This window comes from Phodopus roborovskii, unplaced genomic scaffold (assembly GCF_943737965.1).
Source record: "Phodopus roborovskii unplaced genomic scaffold, PHOROB, whole genome shotgun sequence".
Classification (NCBI taxonomy): domain Eukaryota; kingdom Metazoa; phylum Chordata; class Mammalia; order Rodentia; family Cricetidae; genus Phodopus; species Phodopus roborovskii.
The window spans coordinates 5314221-5338119 of record NW_026126413.1 but is presented as its reverse complement, the minus strand read 5'-3'; the positions used below and the strand labels follow the sequence as shown (position 1 = coordinate 5338119).

At 44.7% G+C, this 23899-nt stretch overlaps 1 protein-coding gene across 1 annotated transcript; it reads left to right on the top strand.

The window, feature by feature from the left end:
* Positions 1 to 811: 811 nt before the first annotated feature.
* Ckmt2 (creatine kinase, mitochondrial 2) lies at positions 812 to 22341 on the top strand. Its single transcript, XM_051182954.1, has 10 exons — positions 812 to 933; positions 10975 to 11146; positions 12639 to 12837; positions 14678 to 14773; positions 15205 to 15426; positions 16565 to 16650; positions 17593 to 17716; positions 18503 to 18637; positions 20548 to 20673; positions 22081 to 22341. Exons 2-10 carry the CDS (start codon positions 10995 to 10997, stop codon positions 22198 to 22200), a joined length of 1260 nt encoding a protein of 419 aa, XP_051038911.1. The 5' UTR covers positions 812 to 933; positions 10975 to 10994; the 3' UTR covers positions 22201 to 22341.
* The last annotated feature ends 1558 nt before the right edge of the window (positions 22342 to 23899 follow it).

The following is a 23899-nucleotide window of genomic DNA, read 5'->3' as shown; positions in this document are numbered from 1 at the left end:
AAGGCTAAGCAAAATTACTTTTGCTATGGGTCAAGTTTAAGGAAACTTTGGCCAAGAAGGACAATGACCCGCTTAGGGAATGTCCATTTCCTGTCCAGCTGAGCCTGACTGTGCCTGAGAAGGGTCAGAAAGGGGATGAGTGGGTGACGTGGACGTAGCTGCATGTGTACGTGATGGCCAGGAGTAACGTAGGCAAGCTCCTTTGAAATGGCAGGGCTGCTGTCCAAAACCAGGGTGGTCCGTTGCTATTCATAGGCACCTTCCAGTGGCGGATGTCCTGGGAGGCTATTTTTAGCAGGGATAAGGTCTGGTGGTCATGTAAGCTGGTGTAGATAGAAAGTGAGAAAGTCCAGTCTCTGCTTCTGAGAGCCTGATTGTGAACATGATGGTAATGATCACTGCCCCTGAACCCAAGTCCCAGACGAGTTGTGTGAGCTTTCCCGATCGCTCCTGGTTCTAAGAGCTAGAAAGAGGCCACCCGAAACTTCCTTTCAGACTTTATTCTCCAGGGCTAACCCCTTCTCCCCTTCTAACAGGTAGGTAGTTCCCTCTGCTGGCCCTTGTACCCCAAGCTAGGACTACCCGCCAGGTGAGCTGCAGGAACAAGCCCCATCTCAGAGCAAGAATTGTGTGCAGATGCGGCCGGCAGGCCAAGTTAAAGGGCTGCCTATTCAAGGGAAAGGCAAACATTTCACAGAAATGGCAGGTTCTAGAAAGGACGCCTGGCCCAGAGGCAAAAGAGTCAGGAGCTGGCCCTCAAGGACACAGCTGGGGAGCCAGTGTAGCTGAAGATCTGCTGTGGGATTGGTAGGGGGACTCTCTGGCCCCGCCCAGCACAGTGGCCTTTTCTAGGCTGAGCTCTGCAAGCTCCCATTACACTTCTTGGCTGTGTGGCAGCCGGATCTGGATAGGACAGACTCCTCCAGCTTCAAGGTCAGTGAGATGATCAAAATGCTTGCTTTCTCCCAAGAAGGACTGTACTAGGGTCAATGTGCTGAGCCTTTGCACAGGGAACCCCCAGCCACAGAGAAACTCTTACTGGGAAACTGTGGGCCAGAGAAAAATGGGAACTTGGTGCACCAATAAGGTCACCCTTGCCTGGAATCACCTGTTCCCTGGACATGAGCATGCACAGCTCAAAGAGGACACAGAGCCTTATCTTCTGTCTCATGTGTTTCCTAATTAATCAAGAGCTTTAGTGAAAAAAAAAATATGTGGAATTGGGGTAAGTTTAGATGCTACATTTCATTCTGTAATACTTTGCAGAGACCAATGCTCATGCCAGGGTGTGCTTTCCATCATCTGCATCAAAAGAGATGCCTGGTGACTTAGAATGAGCTAGCTGGAAGGTTTAAACTTCCTGAAGCTCTCCAAGGAGCAGACTCTGAACTAATGGTCCAGATTCCATTTAATGGCTAATGCTACTGCAGAGGTTCACTCTTGAACATATTGATATGCTGAATGTGAGCTATGCAAAACCCCATTTTTAGAAGAAAAAAGAAAAACAAACTTCAGATGGCCGAGTAGCAGCCCACTCCTTACTTACTTGCTTGGCTCTTGGAGGAAGGACGGTCATTATCAGTTCTGCCTTTGTCCATGTGTATAAAGTCTATGGCTTTGGAGGCTCTGCTGTGAAAGTGTGGAGAGCAGCACTTGCCTAACAAATCCTAGCCCTTAGTGCTGGTCTCTGAACCTTCCTGAAGCATGGGCAGGTTCTGTGACCAGCACAGTGCTGTCTGGGGGCTCTGAAGAGGCAGTCAGTACACTTAGAATAATGCCACATTAGTTAAACTTTACTTTCCAGGGGGCGGGGGTTGAGGTGGGTATTTTCCAGTGGACATCTTTCACTTTCTGTTGCTTCTGTTCCCTTCTATTCTCCATTCTTTCATGGAGACCATGACATCAGAGGTGTCAGGAAGACTAGCTCTTCCTGGACTTGTAAACCTCTGTGCCCTTGTATTCCTGTCACATTAGGAGGCACCATTTTCAAAGTCCTTGTGTTTGGAGCTCATCATACCTGTGGGCTAAGGTATGTACAGTGTAGGCTCTGCCAGCTTCATGATAAAACCATGTCCCGGGGCAAGGACTGGGGGCCTGGGCAGTCTCTCTGAAGAGGTAGGCAGAGGAAGAGTCAGGAAGCCAGAGTTGGGATTTGGAGTGAGGAGGTGTGGGCTCTCGGAGGTCAGATGGGGGCTGAGTCTGGGGCTGATTCAGTCCCCACGCCAGAGGCCCTGAGTCTCCATCTCTAGCACAGTACAGAGGATGATCCATTTGTCTTCTTTGAGGTCACATGTGTTTGTGTCTAGCATTCTGGGAGTTCTTGTCTGCTGAGCCAGGTACCACACACAGAGCCAACTCTGAAGGTGACTGTTGGAGGTCACATGCACCTCTGCCTGTTACAGCTCTCAGAAGCCAGGGTGGCCTTTAGGTCCCCATTCTCTTGAAAGTGTTTTCTCCTGACAGACAATTCTAAAAGGACCCCAGGCCATCTTTCTAAGTGGGGATGGGATAGGCCTGTCTCTCAGGGAAGAACCCTATGTTCTTATGACTTCCTATTTGCTGAGTCAGACGGAGAAGTCCAAAGGTGATCATTAAGGTTGACCTTGCATGCTGTCATGTAAGGCAATTGGACCACTTTGATGTCTTATAACAAGGAAGTCTTTTCTGCTTGCCTACATGACTGGCACTGTGAGAATTTGCTCAGAAAATCCTGTGGTGTTTGGATAACCTCAAGGACCATCCTCTGTCTTGGAGTGACTCTCTGTATTGACAGCTGGCATGTGGTCCCCCAACTAGCCTGGCAAAGCTCCGAAAGATGGATATGGTGAACAGCGGGACCAGAAATAACTCTGAATCAGCAGAAAGGCATCCATGGACCTTCACCCCAGGATATCCAGAGTAAGGAGAAGCTTCAGGATTGGGGTAGTTCATGACATTCCAGAGCTGGAGAGAAAGTCAGAAATCTGGGACAGAGTCCTCTAAGTGGGATAGGAAAAAAAGTGTCAGCTCCTTGGCACTCTGCCTAAAGTGTTCACTGTGGTTCCCCTTCTTTGATATAGATAGCAAATGTAGGCACAAACATGATCCCAATGTGGCTAGCTTAGTCAGGCTATGTTTTTATATGTCATCCCCCCCCCACACACACAATTCCCCTGGCTTAGAGCCTCAAAGTTTGATCTAATTTTACCCAGATGCTATTAAAAATATGCTTTTTAAAACCAAGAGTCATAGATGTATTCCAGGTTAGAGGAACAGATAGGCAGCCTCCTCTGGCAAGAGCTTTAGATATGCCCCCATCCTTCTCTTCTATCTAACCCCATATGGAGGAGGAGAGGATGGGAAGAGAGAGCAAGTCCTTGCACCCTCTAAGAAAGGCATGGCTAGTGCAGTGTCCCTAGCTAGGCCTGGTCAGCACACTGAGTGTCAGAGGGGAGTGCGCACAGAGTGCCTGGAACCCTGGGCACTTCTGCAGAAGTCTGGGGAAGGGACGAGAACAAGATGCAAATGTCCTGGGACTCAGGGAGGAGTCACATGCTGCAAGGTGACAATCCTGTGCCTTGGCACGGATGTGGTGACAATCTTATGCCTTGGCATGGTTGTGGTGAAAGCATTTCTGGACTCTGGGAGTGACATGGGACATGCCTAAGTCCTGAACTTCCAAGAGCAATTCTCTCCTAGCCAAGGCAGGACTTTGGGTGAGGTGCTGGGTCCACATTCACCTGGGTCAGAACTGGTAACAAAGCAGGTCAGGACCACTTGACTTCCATCCAGCCAAATAAGGCCTGCTTGGCAGGATCTCTGCAAAGCCTAAAGATGTTTGTCAAGCCTCTGACACACTGCCAGGCGTAGGTAGGAGCTCACTACATGGTAGAGGGGGAGAAAAGAAGTTTGGCTAGGTGGGCAAGGCTGGGAAGCTAATTCTAGATAGAAGTGAAAAACTCCAACAGTGCATCAGAGGTGGGAAAGACCAGGGCTTAAATCACAAGGCTGGGAAGCTGCTGTAGACACTGCCAGCCAGCACCGGGATTGAGAATGAGTGAGGCCATTGATGTGGTTAAACTCATTTTGTGAGCTTCATGCTGGTAGTCAAAGGACGATTGACAAATCTTAAAGTGTGTAGTGAGCATATTCTGGGATGACATCTTGTCCTCCAATTAAATGAAATGCTTAAGACGAGTTTTGGAAAAAGTTGAAATGAACAGGCTTTCAGAGAGCACATCCAAAGCTGGCTAGGTATCTGTGGTCATTGAGGAAGTAGTCTCAGGCAGGGAGGGAAGAAGACCCACCCTAAGATATTAGGGAAGGCCCTCCATTTTCCTGGTGCCTGCTGCAACCTGCTTCTTCCTCTTTGCCACACCCATCACAGAAAGGAGATGCTGAGCCTCCCTGGGCAACATCAGTGTTCCTTCTCTTAGTGGTGCTGGCAGTTACCCGTACTTGAGCAGCCTTGTCACGACATACTTACAGCGGAATCATGCTTACAGATACGCATTCAAGAGTCAACAAATAGGTATCTGAGTAATTCCACGGAAGCGATTTAATGCTTATCACTTTCCTTTTGAAATCATGAATGCAGATGTAATGAAGTGATGCTTCCAGGGCTCCATTAGGAGGAAAATGGATGGCTCGACACCTCCATATACATTGCTGTGGACCAACCCTTTAGTGATTCATGAATAACCTTCAAAAACATTCTTGATGCACACTCAAAGCAAATATATATGCATGTATGTGTATGCATATATTGATGTGTTGCTGCAGAGTAAACAAACCATGACCCATCTTTCTCTGACAAGTTGCTCCTGTTTTTTCTTGTTTGTTTGTTTGTTTGTTTTTGTGTTTTTGACACTATGGGCTTGCACAGAGGATCCATTACACCTCTGTCTTAATATCTTGGAAGGTCTATTTCTCCTCCCAGAGCATGATGCTGGGACAACGATCACAGGTGTTTCTTTATTGATGGCTGTTTCCAGATTGGTCACAGCACTCCCAGGGCTGTCCAGGTGATTTTAAACCCAGGCAACCAGTCACCCAAGGCCCACACTCAGTGGCAAATTGGGGTCTCTGTAAGGACAGCACTCACTGGTGACCTCTGGCCTTCCTCATGAAACTCATTAGACTCAGAAGGGTACTTTTAGTACCAAAGGAAGGTGCCACTCTACCCTCTGGCTTATATTATATTTGGCTGCCTTTCCACAGAGGTGAACTGGGCCAGCTAAGTATTCCCTGACCTGGAGAAGGTTCCCTGTTCTGCAGCTCTGGGGTGCCCTAGGTCAGAGAGCAAGCCAGCAAAGTCGCCTAGGACTGAGTGAGAAGACACCATGGATTCAGGGAGAGAAGGCACTCAGTGCATGTTGCAGGCATGAAAATGCTAGAGTCTGGGTGGATGTCCCTAGAGGGCATCCTGCTTGACTCCTGCTTGACCAGTTGTCACATCCAGGGCCAGGGCAACTGAAAGAAAGGGGCTGAGACCCAAGGCTTTATCTTCCTGAGAAGAACCAGAACTAAAGGATCCCTGTGAAGACCTAGATATGGCTCCACAAGGTTAAGCTCCACAGTTGCCCAGCTGTGACCTTGTCCTGTCTCTGGGAAGTCTGGGCCAGGGACTTGTGCCTGTTTTAAGCGAAGGATCTGTAGACCCTTCCCTGAACAAATGGTCTCTTGTAGGCTCCTTGCAGTGCTAGATTATATTTGTGAGCATGGTCCTAGATGTTGTGACATCATCCTGAAGATACTGGACCTAGACACAGAACAAGGGGCATATTCAGCTTTTATTCATTTCTGTAGCACTCAGACATAGGTTAAGTTTGATGTTGTTGAAGGCAATGGCCACTCCTCTACTTAGAAGAGGCCTTGGAAGCAGTTGTCTAAATTGACATTATGGTCTTCTACTACTGCTTGCAGCTATGGGAGTGTATGCTTTCCACTATACTTTTTCCACAGTGTGTGACATGGTACTAGTCTCTTGGAAGAGGAGGCAAGGAATACTGTAGGGTGGTTAACATTTGACAAGGACATTCACACAGCACACTTCCAGGCCATGCCATCTCAGAGCTCCTTGACACTCTGGTCCCTTATCACACAGTTCCTAGGAGAGAACACACGTGCCCAATGAAGGCAGACTGCTGTCCACGGATCCCAGCATTACTCTTTGCAGACCTTGTGGTCTCTGACACTTTGCCTTTCTTCGCTTCCATCCTCTGACCTATAAAACAGAGTTAATAGTACATCTTCTGGGGTTGTTAGTGAATATGAGATGGATGGTACCCATCAGGCTCAAGGACCATGTGCTCTGCCTATAGTAAGGTATGTATAAGAGTTTCCACCTTTCCACCTCTAACTTAAGAACTCCGTAGAAACTGCCAAACAGTGGGTTGATAAAATTTTTCAAACGAGTGGGTTTTTTAAAAAGCCACTTTTACCTGTGTCACTATTTTTCCCTCTCTCTCCCTGTGTCACCGCATACTGTACCTCCACCAGTGGAACATGTCATTTGCTCTGCTTGCTCTTGAATCTCACAGTCTGCTGACCATCGTAGTCTGTGGCTAATCATTTTCCTGTGGAGGGAGCATCTGGGGCTACTACCCTCAGGATCTTTCTCCTAAGGACTGCCCAGAACCATGCCTAGGTACTGGTGGGCCTATTTGTATCCTCCCCTGTCACTCTGCTCTGGAAACCCTGCTTGAGAAAAGCCACTCCATATTCCTGAGTGACCAGTGAGGACAGAAAGCAATTAGACACCTAGCAGCTCTGGTTCTTAGGAGCCGAGGGGGACATCTCCATCCAGGTACATCATGATACTTTTTTTTTTACTGTAAAACGCTGCCTTTGTGAGCAGGATTTTCACTTAAATGCGTATCTGGTAGGGAATGGACATGTGGGTCAGTTGCTTTCATCTTAGTGACCTCGAACTGTGAAAACCTCTGTTTCTATGTTTTCTGTTCTGTGGCGTGGTATAATCTACCTATTCTTGGAGGCTGCTGTGGAAACCGACTCTTCAACGTATTCTCTCACTTTGCTTTTCTGTGTTATGGACAAATGAAAAGGTTTTAGTTGCTGTTATACGATACTGAGTGTGCTGCTTCAGAGAACAGAGAGCCCCACAGAACTGCTGATATTCAAGGAAGGCCAAAGGGGAAATGTCTATAGACCATAACGAAACTAATTGACCTGGACAGCCTACCTTAGCTCCCAGGAGCTGAGGCATTTAATAAGATCCTCTCAAGTGTGTGTCAATGGGTATGAGAGCCAAGAAAGCTGCCTCCCAGCCCTGCCTTCACTTGGGGGGTGACAGACTGGTTTGCATCAATCCACACCCTGCGCTCACCTTGCACATACCTCATACCCTCTAGCACACAGTAGAGTCAGGAAGACATAATAGTGTTATCTAGAGCAGAGGGTAAGAGCCCTCCATTTTATCCTAGAGCATTTTCTTTGGGAAAATGTGTCATTGTAAGCTATGTCCTTGTCTCTTTGAAATGTATTGTTAATAGTTTGTAAACAAGTTAGAGTAGGTATGCGCCTATAAGACCCTCTGAAGGTAGAAGCAGGAGGATTGTGAATTCAAGGCCAACTTAAGTTGCATGGCAATACCCTGTCTCAAAAAGACACAAAACCAACTAAACACAAGCCTGTTTTGTGACCCAGAAGCCACTGCTTTGAATGTAGACCTCAAGGAAAACCATGGCCAACGGCAGTTCCCTTTCATAGTGGGAAGATAATTGTCCTATATAGGTGCTTGGTTCCAGAACTATAGATGTACCTGCTGCATAGAGAACTGAAGACATTTACCCATTCTTTGTTAAAATAAGTAGCTAACACACGTGGCATCCTAATCCTGAAGTGATCTTCGGATGAACTCTGTAGGATAATGGTGCCACCATGTCCTTGTCCCTGTGTTTCCTTGAGCACGTGTCTATAATGGATTCTGTCTGTTTAGCTGTGTGAGAGGGTAAGATCACTTTCTGTCTGGAATCTCTGTAGTGGATGTCCTGAGGCATACATTACTTGTTAAATACATACTCAGCAATAATGCTTTAATTTGCTTTCCTATATTTTGCAGAAGACAATTTCTGGGGAGGCAAGAGATTTGAGTATTTATTTCCTCGACACTTATTACTTGTTGCTTATTTGACTCCAATACTATCCTTCTGCTCATTGTGAAAGAGAAACAAATGATGATAATGGTGATGATGGTGATGAAAATGAAGGCAGAAAAGGGGAAAGATACACACATATGCTCTGCTCTCCTGGAAGGCCCATTTTCTATGGGGTAGCCTCTGCAGAATCACCATAGAAACTGCCGAGAATGGCTGTTGGTGGTACCCAGGAAGCTGACAACCTATTGTGGCTGATGGTTAGGAATCTGGACTGGCTATCCTGGTGAGCAGCAACTAGACATGAAAACCTGAACAAGGAAACAACAAGAACAAGCTTGCCATGCCATTTGTTTGTTTTTATGGGCAGTGCTTAAAAAAATCTTTGGTGAAAGGGATGCAAATTAGTTTAAAAGCAGGGCCTGGGCTTGAGAGGGATCTGATTTAAAAATGAGAAATTCTCAAAACAAAGGATCCTGGCTAGATACAGAGCACTCATGGGAATGGATGTGGTAAAGGACCTGTCCTTTCTACTATGAGTAACACCTGCGCAGGAGACATCCAGGAGGCTGGTATCTGCCTTTTGAAATTATTCAGGCTGCTACATGTAAGCACAGTCATGGATCTCTAACTGGCAAGATACCTGCATCCTTAGATGATTTTGTCATTGTGCAAATATCATACATTACTTTCCTAAGATAAGATGTTAGAGGTTGAAGACTCTACACGGCTTCTTGATGCAATCAAAAGACAGGAAACGGGATTAAATGAAACTGTCACCTGTTAACATTGCAGGCTGCTTTATACTCAAAATACTGATAAAATATATCATTAGTAAATAAAAAACAACAGTAACATAGTCTTTTATTGTCAAGTATTCCATCCTGTCAATCATTGTGTGTGCTACGCTTTTATATTCGTGGCAGCGCAAGTTTGTTTATGCAAGCATCACCACAAAAACGTACATGATGTGTCACACCATGTCACTAGGCAATCGGAGTTGTTCGGCCATAATTGAAATGGACTACCATCCTGTCAACCATTGTTGACCACAACATCCTTTTGTGGGGTATGACTGGAATTCTACAAAGTTAAGGAAAGGATGCTTACTGATTAGCTAACCATGTTCAAGAATGGTAGCCAATAGAGAAAACTTCCTGGGCTTGAAGAATATACTCATCAACAGGACCATGCAAAGAACAGGTATTCCCTAACAAGGGGAGACACATAAGAATTGAGTTCAGCAGGGCATTGGTGGCTCATGCCTTTAATCTCAGCACGTGGGAGGCAGAGGCAGGCAGATCTCTTTGAGTTCTGAGACCAGCCTGATCTACAGAGCTAGTTCCAGGACAGGCTCCAAAGCCACAGAGAAGCCCTGTTTCAAAAAACCAAAAAAACAAAAACAAACAAACAAACAAATAAACAGCTGAGTTCACCAACAGGATGAAAATCACTGTGAAACCCAAATACAAATGAACAAGCAGTCTGTGAGTGCTCTGGGGACTAAGAGAGCAAACAAACCCATTGAGCTAGAAGGAACATCTCTTATGGAGGCTGGGGTACCAGGTTATGGCCTTAAGAGACCAGAAATAGACAACAAAGTCCTAATTGGAAGAGCAAAAAGAAGCCAAAAGCGATGATGCTTTGCCAAGGTAACTCAGCCTAGTTTCCTGCATAGGCACAGGAGCACCAACGAGTCAATGCCTAAAAGTAATATCAAAAACTTATGATCACAAATGCTCTAGAGTCAACCAAAATGTCAGCCTGGTAATTGTTTCCTTAGTGACAGTTTCCAATGACAGCCACTGAGTGATGTATGCATGAGTATATGTGATTTTTTTTTTTTTTTTTTTTTTTTGAAATGGTAAAGGTCATCTTGTTTGGTTGATATTTGGATCTTTCTGCCAAACTTTTTTTTTGTTTGTTTGTTTGTTTCACAGTCTGAATGGATTGAGACCCTGGGAGAGATGCATGAGCCTCTGCTGGTGTTAATGGGATTTATGCATCTTCTCTCTCACAGCAAAGGCCAGCATGCCATTTTTTCCAACGAAAGTCAAAACCAAAAATGAACTGAAGTTACCCAACGTGACAAACCAAGGAATTTTTAAGTAATTGTCACATCTAAGCTCACATCACCCAATCACCAGTCCCGGGTCCCCTGGTGTGGTCTTCCATGATCTTAAAAGGAGTGAACAGAACATCACTCATATGAGTGGTGATCTTTGGTTGGGAGTTTCTTGTTTAATCTTAATCTGCAAGAATCAAAGACCTAAACAAATATGATTTTTTTAAAGAAATGCTTGCAGTCTATTTCTGCTAGGAGCCAAGGGATGAGTTTTAACTTTGAACAACTTTGTCCTCTTTCAGGGGTTCTAAATCAGGTTGGAAGTTTGGTACAGCCCACCACCATACTGCTGGTATTTCAACGTTTTGAGTCAGAAGATCATTTGCTCAAAAAACAAAAAACAAAACAAAAAAAAAACCCCTAGGTTTATTTGTTACTTTGAGCTACTTTGAGTTCTGACACAAGTTCATTTGGGTGTGTAAAGGTACAATGGTTCTCAGAGAATTTTAGTTCCTCTTAAAAGTTCAAAAATCCATTCTCTTCAGGAGAATTTAGGAGTGTAGTTTAAAAAAATCCAAAAAGTCCTCGGTTTGTCTATTATATTTTTTTGCTTATTTTTTTCTCTGTAATTACTGGATAAAATGATATGTGCTCCCACAAAATATGAAAACACTCATCTTCCCAATTAGTGTAGAAGAAAATAGCAAGAAGAAATAGGTAAATAAAACAAGAAGGGCCATGGCCCCTGCAGGTGATTTTGCCCACTGTGGCACCATGCTATGATGCTGTCTGATCCAGCTTCTTTGCTTCCAGACACTCTACCAAGAAGAAGGATGGCCAGTGCCTTCTCTAAGTTGCTAACTGGCCGCAATGCATCTCTGCTGTTTACTACTCTGGGAACCAGTGCCCTGACCACTGGCTACCTGCTGAACAGGCAGAAGGTGTCTGCTGATGCTCGGGAGCAGCACAAGCTCTTTCCTGCAAGGTGAGTCCTCCTGGCTTTCAAATAACCCCAAGTGTCAACTAGCCATGTGTTCTCTCCTGGTGGAAATGGCCAGGGAGAATCCTACTTTTTGTTTGTTTTTATCTGTATGAAATGTTTTGTCTGGGTGTATGTCTATGTGCCACATGCATGCAGAAGTCAGAAGAGGTGACTCCTGGAACTGGAGTCACAGACAGTTGTAAGCTCCCATGTAGGTGATGGGACTTGAACCTGAATCCTCTGGAAAAGCAGACAGTGTTCTAAACTGCTGAGCTATCTCTCTAGTCCCTGAGAATCCTTCATTTGGTCTTTCTAAATGGCCAAGTCATACTTAACAACCATCTTTGAAACTTAGTAATCCCAGTGACCTGTGACAAATACAAGGAAATATATCATCATTCTTGTTCAATGCTTGCCTTCCATTTAAAAAGTAATAACAGTGATAGTTGCCATTTATTGAGTGTGCACTTACATTATGAGACTGTTAACATGTGTGTTGGGCCCTTTCATGATTTATTTTAGCATCCTTTAGTAGTGAAATGACTTAGAAATCATGCTTATTCCTGTATTCAGTGCAGCCAAATGCAAACCCAGGCCCCTTGATACCAGACCCACACTTCACTCACTGCTCTCTATATTGACTTTAAGTGTGAGCACTAAAGGACATTACAGACAGGAAATGGAGGAGTGTCTCATAGAAGATGAGGTCAGATACTCTGCTGCCCCGTAACCTCTCTGTGTCTAACACAACCACACACTGAGTAGTTTGATTATATCCTAGGATTCCACAAAACAAAACAACAACTAAGATGTCTCTGGGAGACATTTGCTTTCTGGGAGAATGAACGTCTCCCAGAGGGAGATCAGAGCAACCATGTGCCCCAGGAAACACTGAAGGGAGATCACCTGTGTTTGAGAGCATGGTATTCCTCAGTTCATGTTTTGCAAGCAGTAAATAGCCAGGGTAAGGCAGCATCCGATGTGGTGTTCTTTTGTGCGTTATCCCAACAAATAGTTACCAAATGCTTGTGTCCATGGCTGGGGTCACCTTTCTGAAGACAGGGCAGGTCTCTGTTGTTATAAAGCTTAACCAGTAGGCAAAGGACAGAGGAGAAAACAACATTCCAGATAGTTCTGTCTCTCTCCCTACCACAAACCTAAAAGACCAAATTCGTTGAATTTTACCAGCACTTCTGGGTGGAAGAGAAATCTAAATATGATTTCAGTTCATTTTCTGACTTTTTTCCTGTTGCCCTCTGCTGCTTCTGTAGCATCATGGCTTTCCTGCTGGGTGGGGTCATGTCCTTTTCTCTCGTAGACACTGTCCTTGGTTTATCTTAAGCCTGTTTACTCGAGCCAGGGCTTGTAGGCATCTCTATCCAATATCCCCTGTGCCCACTGGGCCAAGAGATCCTGGTTAAGGCTCACAGAGAAACTGGATCTTTGATAGCCCTTACCTGGGGGCTACTGGTCCACAGCCTCTCTCCTCCCACAGCGCAGACTACCCTGACCTGAGGAAACATAACAACTGCATGGCTGAGTGCCTCACTCCCACCATCTATGCCAAACTCCGCAACAAGATGACACCCAATGGCTACACCCTGGACCAGTGCATCCAAACCGGAGTGGACAACCCCGGTCACCCCTTCATAAAGACTGTGGGCATGGTGGCTGGTGATGAGGAGTCGTATGAGGTAAAACCACAGGCAGCTGGTTCTGGAGGTGGGGGCCATTCTGCATGTGGTGGAGGTGTTTGTCTTTCTTTGGAGTCAGCTGTTTGCATTCTCAGGAAGGGCTCCAATAAAGAGCAATCTCACAGAACCTTTGGAAATCCTTCTTGGAATTATGAGATGTACAGCTAGGGACAAGGCTTTCTTTGTTACTGCACCAGTAACAAAGAGAGGTTTGTTATATCACAGAGCTCTCTGAGTTTGTCAAAAGCTGTGTTGGTACAAAACAATTAAATACAATTGTTTTTTGGGTTTTTTTCTTTCCCTCTCTTATGGGGCTGGCTGTCCAGTTCCCAATAAATAATGGAGACTTATTCTTACTTATGAATGCCCAGCCTTAGCTTGGCATAATTCTAGCAGTTTTTCTAACTTAAATTAACCCATTTCTCTTCTTTTATTCCTTGCCTCTGGGTTTTTTTTTTTTAACCTTTCTTTATGCTATATGTCTTTCTTAACTTCTTACTCTGTGGCTCACTGGGTGGCCGGGTGCCTAGGTGGCTGACCAATGGCATCCTTCCCCGCCTTCTGCTTTCCTCCCTCTTCTCTCCTCTCCTACTATTTATCTTCTCTGCATGCCAGTCCCAACTATTTCTCTTCCTGCCTAGCTACTGGCTGTTCAGCTCTTTATTAAACCAATCAGGTGTTTTAGACAAGCAAGTAACACAGTTTCACAGAGTTAAACAAATGCTACAGAAAAGAATGCACCACACTTTTGTGTCATTAAACAAATGTTCCAGCATGAACAAATGTAACACATCTTAAAATTATAATCCACAACAATTGGGTGGTTTGCAATCCTCAGAAAAACATTCAAGTGTTTGTATCTGGGTTTATTGGGTGGAGTTGGATTGTGTGTCTGTAGTTTGAGACTTATGTTTCTGTTATTGTAGCACAAACGACTGGGCTCCCCAAGTCTCTTGGATCCAGCCTCACCTCACACTTGATGCAGACATCCAGTGTCTGATGTAGCATAACTCAGTACCATACCTCTGTCTCCACAGAGCAGCCTCTTCATTGTGATAAACGCCTGTAGCCTGGTTCCCTCATTCTCTCTTTTCATTCTTCTGCCATAGAACTAAAAGGAGTTTCTCAGAAAAGTTGCCATCAAGGGATGAGAAGGGCCATCCTAAATAAATTATCCTAAATAATTATTCATTAGCTTATAACAGAGATTCAGACGGAAGCTGTTTCTTTGATCTCAAAGCTCTTCTTTCTACTTCCCATAACTCCCAAGGCCACAGCATACTGTTAGCATACACAACTTCTCTTGGCCTTACTTTACCTAAAGACTGCCCACCTATTTGGTTCATTAGATTGTTTTGCTTTCAGGTTGGACAGGCTCATGGGGTAAGGGACCCTTTGTCTTCTGGTAGCTGGCTTCTGCACAGACAGTGTTTTGCTCAGAATCTTAGACCCTGGCATCCTCTTTTGATCACAAAACTTGCTTAGCTCCCAGGCTGGTGGCTTCTTCTAGCTCACAAAACAGAAAGCCCTGGGGTTTTTAAGCATCAGATTTTCTCATTCAGTGTGATAACAGGGAGATTGGCAGACTCCTGAGGGGAGGTTAAGTGCAGAGTCCAGCAGGCCCGTGTTCTCTCAGGAGCGAGGTGGTTCTGAATGGTTTTCTCTGGTGTACGTTTGTTCTTTTCATATTTGTTTACCATCTACCTATATGCATATCCCCCATGGCAGCATGGGAGCATTCAGAAGAGGCCCTCAACCCTGGTCCTTGAGGAGAAAGGGGGACAAGTGAAAGCAAAAGCTATTAGGCGAGCCAGTTACAGAAGGATATTCTTGCCTACAGGTGTTTGCTGACCTTTTTGATCCTGTCATCAAACTAAGGCACAATGGTTATGACCCTAGGGTGATGAAGCACCCTACAGACCTGGATGCATCCAAGGTAGGCTCCAGCCTCCATTTCTTTGCCCCACGATGCAGGATCTCCTGAATCCACAGGCAGAGAGGGAACCTAAGAGCTACTACCCTGGTGAGATATCCCTGGAAGGTCTAAGGTGTCTTACATGAAGCATATCCCCTTGAGAGATAGGGGAGGGTTAAAAGGTCCTTTAAAGATGCCTCTAGGGGACAATTAAGTTAATGGGACTTTAAACTTTCCTACAGCATTTTACCCCAACCAAAACCATCTACTCCAGACCCCACCCTTACTTGATTAAGGTGGCTGCCCCAAAGCTGTAGATACACCCAGTCATGTGATACAGTTGTGTACGGCTCTCCTTAACGCTGTGTCTGAAGGTTTCCAGAAAAGCTGTAGGTCAAAGGACTGTGATCCAAGGCTGCTGTGGTGACTCTCCACTCTGCTCCACCCGGCAGATCACTCACGGGCAGTTTGATGAGCGCTATGTGTTGTCCTCTCGGGTGCGCACTGGTCGCAGCATCCGTGGGCTGAGTCTGCCTCCTGCCTGCTCCCGGGCGGAGAGAAGGGAGGTAGAGAATGTGGCCATCACTGCACTGGAGGGCCTCAAGGGGGACCTGGCTGGTCGCTACTACAAGCTGTCTGAGATGACGGAGCAGGATCAGCAACGGCTCATCGATGTGAGTAGGTGGTAAACAACACAGGTGCTGCTTGGAAAGAGCCTGGACCTACAGTCTAACTTGGTTTCCACTCAGTTAAGAGGGGGCCCACAGGGCTGAAACTGGTCCATGGCTTCCACAGTTTCAGTGTAAGAAAGGAGCTGAAACTTTAAATCTTGTCAAACCATGGCTAAAGTCTGAAGAGGAAACTCCAGCTGGGGTGGGCACAAGAAGGTAGAGGTTAATGGCTGATCTGCCTCCTGTCACCTGTGAACAAATGAGAACAGTTGGGTGTGGAAATCCTACCTGCACCTGACCAATGATCTCCAGAACCACATCCTAGGAAAAAAAAAAAAAAAAACCGGAAGCAGAGAGGTTCTAGGCAGGAAGTGAAGTACTTTCCCTGATGGGACTGGAGTCCTTGGGTGGAGCCTGAAGGCACTCATTCCTTCCCTCCCAGCACCTCTGGGAAGCTTTGTCTACTCCAGCTCTGGAGTAGACAAAATGTGGGCCCTTTCTGGTTTTGTGAGACAAGGTCTCAGTGTGTAAACCTCAAACTCACAGCAACACTCTTGACTCAGCCTCCCAAGTGTTTGGGCTAGGGTCCCTTTATTTCCTCAGCAGCACAAATTAAACAGAATACATTTTCAAAGGTAATGTTTAACTAAACTCCAAGACAAGGAGGAACAAGATTCTGTCATCACAGAGATGCAAATTACATGAAACACCCCATTTCCAAACCGCACAGGACAGCTATGTAGTTGGCACATCCCTGTCTGGTGATATGTGTGGACTCAGCCATCCATCTACCTGCCTTTACAGAGCAAACCCACATCTGCCTTAAGCAGTCACCCTGACTTTCTGTTTATGGATGAACAATGGCTTGGGAGATAGTCTCCAACCTTCTCCAATCCCTTCCTGTCCCCAGTCTCCAAGGTCTCCCACTTGTTAATTCTGGGAGGACTTCTCACATCTGCTTGGTATCTTGTCTCAGTATAAGTTCTGGGCATGGGTGTTTTTATTTTTTAAACTCTCTAGTTGTTTCAGCTCACAATGAATCTGAGAAACACTGCCTGAGAGGCCTCCTTATCTGTAAGTGGAAATTTGATCACCTGGCCTCACAGACTCTTCTCTCTGCTCTGTCCTTCTTGGCCCACAGGACCACTTTCTGTTTGATAAGCCAGTGTCCCCTTTACTAACATGTGCTGGGATGGCCCGTGACTGGCCTGATGCCAGGGGAATCTGGTATGGATGCAGTGTTCACATGTTGCCTGTGTGTGGAGAATCTCGGCTTCCTGCTTCTTCTAACCTGAGGTTGCTGTGAACAGCAGTTGACAACATGCCTGGCTTGAGCTAAATGGGGAAGCCAAGTCTACTTGAAAACAAAGAGAGAGAGAGAGGGAAAGAGAGAGAGAGAGAAAAGGAGAGGGACAGAGTGAGGGATGTGAGATTTTTTTTAAGAGATACAGGAATGTGAGCTGGTTTGCATGGATTATGCATGGGGAGACTAAAAGAAAGATACTTCATATTAGTAAGAGAATCTGCTTGTGAACTTAGGACAAATGAACAGACAATAAAAAAATTAACATTGATAGTTCTGGTTATCATTTTGATAATTGATAATATTGATGTGATAAACCATTCTTGAAAGGAAGAATGGCTACCCATCCTTCATAACAGTCCCCAGCCTACCTTGGCTTGGTTGTCCCAGGTGCCCCCAAAAGGAGCTGAGGAAGAAAGGTCACAACAGGGTAGATAGCCAGGGTTTATATAGCAAACCATGTGAATTCTTGGGGTGTAGGTAAAGTCCCTCCATCCTTGCCTCCCATCTTTCTCAAGAGCCACAAGCTTTTGTTGAATCTCTTAGGAGACAAACACTCCTAGCATCAGAGCTCAATGCTATCATAGGTGAGATGTTGTCATCTCATTTAAGGTACAAGAGGAAGGATTGTGTTCTTGTGGTAGTGGAACCGTGTGCAGCATTGTTAATGGCTGGGTTTAGTCTTAGTCTCCATTCTGGGAGGTATCATTATTTTGTGGTACTTGTTCAGGCACAATTAAGAGATAAGGGCCATCCAGGGAATGGGGAAGGTGAAATGAGGCAATCAAGCTGCAGAGGTAATGAGAATTTTCATGTGTTGAGATAAATGCAATTAACAGTCAGCACCACATTTCTGTCTTCATTAGGCATAATTATGACAAGACATTTCTCATCTGGATAAATGAGGAAGACCACACCAGGGTAATCTCCATGGAAAAGGGAGGCAATATGAAGAGAGTATTTGAGAGATTCTGTCGTGGACTAAAGGAAGTAAGAGCCCATTGGAGGTTTATTGATATTCACCAAAATAAAATCTCTTGATATTATTATTTTATTTTACATATGTGAGTGTTTTGGATGCCCTAAAGTCTGCATTCAATGCCCCATGGAGACAAGAAGAGGGCATCAAATCCCTTGGGATTTGGTTGTGAGCTGTCATGTTGGTGTTGGGATCCAACATGGTCCTGTGCCAGTGCTCTTAAGACTGGAACCATCTCTCTAGCCACCATTTTCCATTTTTATGAGATACTCTGCTAACTTCCAAAGTGGGACTACTTTTTTCTCCTAAGAGTCAAATCTTCCAGAGTAGTGCTTCCAAAAAAAGGTGACTGTTCTCTTTGTGAGAGTCTGGGGCTCATGGGTTATTTTCTCAATCTATTCTGAACATGGAGAGGGGATAGAATAAGATGGGGATGGATGGGTAGATGGAATACAGAGGTAGAATGGGATGGAACTGGATGGAATAAAACAGAACAGATTCTCACGGGCTTTATCTCTGAGGATTCCTGTGGTCTATAGTCTTTGCATGAGAAAGAGGATCAACTGGTACTTTCTGAGAGCTAGGGATCTTCTAGGGACCGGACCGTGTTAAATACTTTCCATGGTCATCTGATTTCGTAGGATCATTTTATGCTCTATAGAAGAGCTATCAAGTACAAGCACCAGAGGCCCTCTGCGGTTTCATTCATGTGCTCTACTGGTTTCTCTCCCTGAAATGATCTGAAGGAATAGACATTTGAGAAGTCTGCCATTTGCTCATTTTTGCCTCATTTGTAGGTAGAACGGTTAATCCAAGAACGAGGCTGGGAGTTCATGTGGAATGAGCGCCTAGGATACATTTTGACTTGCCCTTCGAACCTCGGGACTGGATTGCGAGCTGGTGTCCACGTCAAAATCCCAAAACTCAGCAAGGTAATGGTGTGTGACCGAAAGCTTCGTTGGGTTCCAAGAGGATCAGCTGATGTGATGGCTTTGCAGAAGGAGATGTCAGCATTGACCCCTTAAGCCTGACCTTTGCCACCTGCAATGAAAGAGTGAGGGAAAGGATAATGTCTGACTTAAAGTCATTTGCATTGGTTAGGAAAAACCGTTCAGGGCTGTAAAAGGGGGATGGTGCCTCAAGAATAACACTTTTGAGTCTCCACCGTGTAACAAATCAGGGTAGGTGTGGGGCTGCCCTGCTTTGCTTCCTAGGGCTCCTTTCTTGTCCTTACATCTGTGCCTGTGTGACAGTCACCTAGAGGGAGGGCTTAGGTAGCACAGATTATTAGGCCATGCTTGAGCAGTTTCTTTCTTTCTTTTTTCTTTTTTCTTTTTTTTTTTTTTTACATGTTGTACTTGGATTTGTGTGTTTGTATTTTGTGCAGTGGGCAGGTAGGTATGAGGGTACACAGTGGAGGGCAGATGATAACTCTTTGGTTCCAACGACTGAAGTCAGGTCATCAGGCTTGGCAGAAAGCCCCTTTACTCACAGAGCCATCTCACTGGTCCGAGAATTTTTATTTCTCGCAAGTTTTCAGGCGACTCTGAGGCTGCTGGTCGGGACCTGGTTTGGAGAACCACTTAGGGCATTTTCCTCATTTGCGTAGTCACAGTAGTTCTCCACATTCTAGAATGTGAGCAAAGGAGGGCCCGTGCAGACATGCCCATGATAAGATTTAAGGTGTAAGGAGAGGATGTAGGCGTGTCCTTGATGAGATAAAGATGGAAGGAAGGAAGCAGCACACACGGCTTCTGCTCGTTCTCTTGGCAAGAGCTTAGGCAGCTAGTAGCTGCATCTTCAGCTTCACTGCTGGACACAGGGGTAAAGGATCCAGACCAGGAGTTGCCATCTCTGCCACAGCACCAGACTAAACCAAGGAAGTTTAAACAAGTTTAGGAAAATGTGCTGCCTATCAAGATAAAGATATGTGATTATTTTTTTGGTTATTCAAAATTCCAATGTTAAGAAAATGATTGGAAACAATTTAACTTCATGATCGTAATTATAGCAATGAAACTGGTGTCCAGGTGAGTAGTAAACATACAAAAAGTTGGCACTCACATGCAAATAAATGTGTGTATATTTATTTGAAGATAAATGCCCCAAGTTTAATTGCAGCTCTGCCAACTTCTAGCTGTCTGACTTTGGGCAAGTTAATTCCTCTGGAGCGGTTTACTCATCTGAAGTATATGGGTTGGTATAGTTTCAGTTGTTGCCTCTGAGCTTATATATTAGAGACTTAATCCCCAAATTCACAAGTCAATGTGTAACCTCAGGAGGTAATCAGGATCGCTGAGGTCATAGCTTTGACCTCCACGATGGCATTGGTGGCAGCACAAGAAGAGAGAGCTAAGCCAGCAAGCATGCTCTCACTATGTGATACCCTCTGCAATCTCATGATGCAGCAAGGACATCCTCACCAGATGCCACAGTGCTGGCTCCATGCTCTTGGACCTCCCACTTAACTGTGAGCCAAAAGTGCTCCTGTTATTTCTAAGCTGTGACCTGATTTCCACTATGTTTTTTTTTTCCCACTCAAGATAATGTGTAGCCTTTACTGGCCCACAACTCAATATGTATATCAGGCTGGTCTCAATATCACAGAGAGCCATCTGTCTCTGTCTGTCTCCAGAGTACTGGGGTTAAAAGTGTGTGCCACCGTCCCCTGGGACAGGTACTTTTTTTTTAACAGCACCATAGAATAGTCTTTGATGGGGTGAAAATACTGTCCACCTCCTTAGATTGTCGGAAGTCAGTGCCCAGTATGTTGTAAATACATAATTGTTACTGCGTCTTGTTATATCTTTGCTAATGACTGCAACAGTATGCCTTCTTCTAGGATCCACGCTTTTCTAAGATCTTGGAGAACCTGAGGCTCCAGAAGCGTGGCACAGGTGGTGTGGACACTGCGGCAGTGGCGGATATATATGACATTTCCAACATAGATAGGATCGGAAGATCAGAGGTAATGTCTCTCTTGCTTTAGCATAGACTAATGAGGTCAGCCTAGCAGAAAGGGGACAGCCTCAACAGCTTGACCTCATCCACACACTTCCTCTTTCCCTGCTGAGTCCCAAGGTAGCCTTTCATTTCTTCAGTGACTCTCTTGCATGGAAAATAATGTAAGAGACATGCACAGCCCCTTCTGAGCACTTGTAGGCACGTCAAGGGACCCTAACGGGACTGCTGTTACTGAGCAGCCATCTTCAGCCACAGGAGCTCCCTGTGCTAAAGGAGCAGGGTTTTATCATCCCCACTGCCTGGAAGAAGAGGTGTGCTGTCCCTCTAAGAAACGGACATTGTGAAATCACTTTTGATTCTGAATTTCACTGGCTGAAGAGCACATGCTATCATCTTCCCTTTGGCATCTTAGATGCTTAACAGTGTCTAATGCTTTAGTTGTAGAGTTTAAATAGTAAAGGAGATTTGGGACGATGGTCATGTCTAAACGTGAGCCTGTAAGATGATGCTGAGGGACTCCTGGGAATACATAGGAACAACAGGGTTCACTGAAGCTATGAATGAGATGAGACTTTAGAGCTCACGTAGGAACACACTGCTATGGAAATGCTGATGGTGAGACATCTCAACCCAGGATGCAGCAGCTGTGAGAAGACTATGAAGGACCACTGTGTTTGTGGAAATCTTCTAGGGGTTTTAGAAAAGCCAGTCAAATGTCTAAAAGTATTTACAAAACCATGTATCTAATCTAGCAGCTGTCATTATCATTTTGAATATTATCTGAAATTTCTTTTTACATTTTAATAATTGTTGAGAAACTTTTAAAGATATAGCATATATTTTGTATTCTAACACCTTTTACAATTCATGAATATTTTATTACACAGTAACTATCATTAATAACTTGACAAGGAGGTAGAAATGCCTTTTTAAAAAAATCATTGTCTTCGTGCCAATTTTTTAAAAAAATATTTATCTTATATACATGTATGTTTTTATTAAATATATACATCTGGTGACCAAGAAATTGAGAAGAGGGCATCAATGCCCCCTGGAACTAGAGTTATAGACAGTGGCTGTGAGGCATAGTGTGGATGCTGGGATCTAAACCCAGAGCCTCTGCAAAACTCCTGAGTCACCTCTCCAGCACCGAGAGGCGTGTACCTTAATGGTGGGGCACTTCCCTAGCAGGTGTGAGGCTCTGGATCTGATCCCAGTGTTGTGAGACAGACCAACAAAATTTCAAAACAAAACAAGAAAACTCTTTGCTATCCAAACACATGAGTTTTGGTGATTTCATAAAGTCCACATTCTGGGGTCTCTGCAGGCGCCTCCTGCTCCAATTAACCACTCCTCCTTCTTTCTCCACCATGTCTTCTCCTTGGGGTCAACCCTCTTCCTCACTGTCAAGGTGGAACTTGTTCAGATCGTTATCGACGGAGTCAACTACCTGGTGGATTGCGAGAAGAAGCTGGAGAGAGGCCAAGACATTAAAGTGCCCCCTCCTCTGCCCCAGTTCAGCAGGAAGTGAATTTTCCTCCTAGTTTGTGAATAATCTGTCTGCTGGTATGACAGACACAAAGAAGTCTCTGCTCTGAGAGTTTTTGTAGACTTGAAAACATGTAAAACTGTAGGTACTCCTATCTTTACAATAAAACTCTCCTTAATAACACTGGGTTGTATCTCTGGTTTTTAATAATACTAAGACGGTTAATATGCCCAACTATAAGCATCAAGAAGGAAAGGTCTTTTAAAATACTAGGGCTGACATTTATAGACATATAGAGATGCGTCTAGATTACTGTACCCTCTCCAGATGTTAGCACAGGCTGCCCTGCACAAATGCCTATGACACCACTAGAAGCAAGGATCAGACATGGTCATTAATTTTCCAGGAATTGGGCCAAGAGAAAACGTTTTCCTTTGAAAAGGGGGAACTTAATAAAAGGCTATGTTATGAGGACAAACAGAGGGAATGCATCAATTCAGAGCATACTGTAGCAATAGTCATCCCTGTCAGTTGTATCTGATATTCGCTCCAGCAAGCAGGGGTATAGAAAAGTTTTGTGGTTAAGAAATGAGGTACAGGTGTGTTCTGGTTACAGCATAGAGGAAGGCAGGCTAACAAGAAGGGCTTCCAGAACATAGATCTGTGAAGAATGTTTAGCTTTACCTGTTGGTGCTGAGTTTGAGCGAGGGACCTGCCAACCATAGATCACATTCTGATCATTCTGAACTGATTGCTCCAGAGGCTGCAAATTGGATTCCCAGACCAGAGTGGTTACTTTAGAAATTGTGGGTGAGAATAATTGTCCGGTGTGGCCTGACAATTGTCTGTTCATACGTAAATCTCCCAAAACAATTCAAATTTGGATAGCTGAAATTCTGAAGATATGTTCATTATCTTTAGTGTGATTGGAACATTTATTCTTTTCCTTCCATGCTGCAAATCCTATAACCTGAAGGATGAAGTAGGAGGCAAAAGCTGTCAATCATGTAAGAAGTCATGAGGCACTGCTCCACACACAAAAGGCAAATATTAGCTTGAAGATCAAGTGACATTTTATGTAAGTGAACACTGCAGGTACTACTAAAACACTGATGCTATATTATCCTCTCCTGTCTTCCCTTGTGCTGCCCAAGGACAAGGCAAAGAGAGACAATGGAGCTGGTGCTAGCAGGGACTGCTCTAACTTTGGAGTGACAATTAGCACATAGCAGGAATTCCAAAGGGCAAACCGCACTAGATGAGTGTGGCAGGGGCTGGTTTGAACTAACATTTGAAGAAAAAGGAAGGACCCCAACCTTGGGTGGTGGCTGGATTACAGAGGATTATAGAGTAGAGACAATGCTGTGGTAAGCACATCGGCCATGCAGCCGTATTGCTGGGGTACAAGCTCAGATCCTTCCTCTCACATCAGTGACTAATTTAATCTCCAGTTCCTTCAGTTTCCTCTGCATGAAATAAGAATAGCTGTAGCGATTTCATAGGGCCTTTAGGGAGATAAAAGTGTAGAGTTTGAAAGATTTACTCAGAAGTACTCAATTCACAGCAAGCATCATTTAAGTATTTGCTAAATATAAAGGCAAAGAAATCACTATTATTTTATAACATATCTCTGAATACTCCCTTATGGTCAATAGGGCAAGAGAGCAACAATGGCAGTCCCTCTTCTGAAAGGTTTTATGAGCTAAATGGTAAAGGAAAGCAAAATCATACAGCCAAAGAC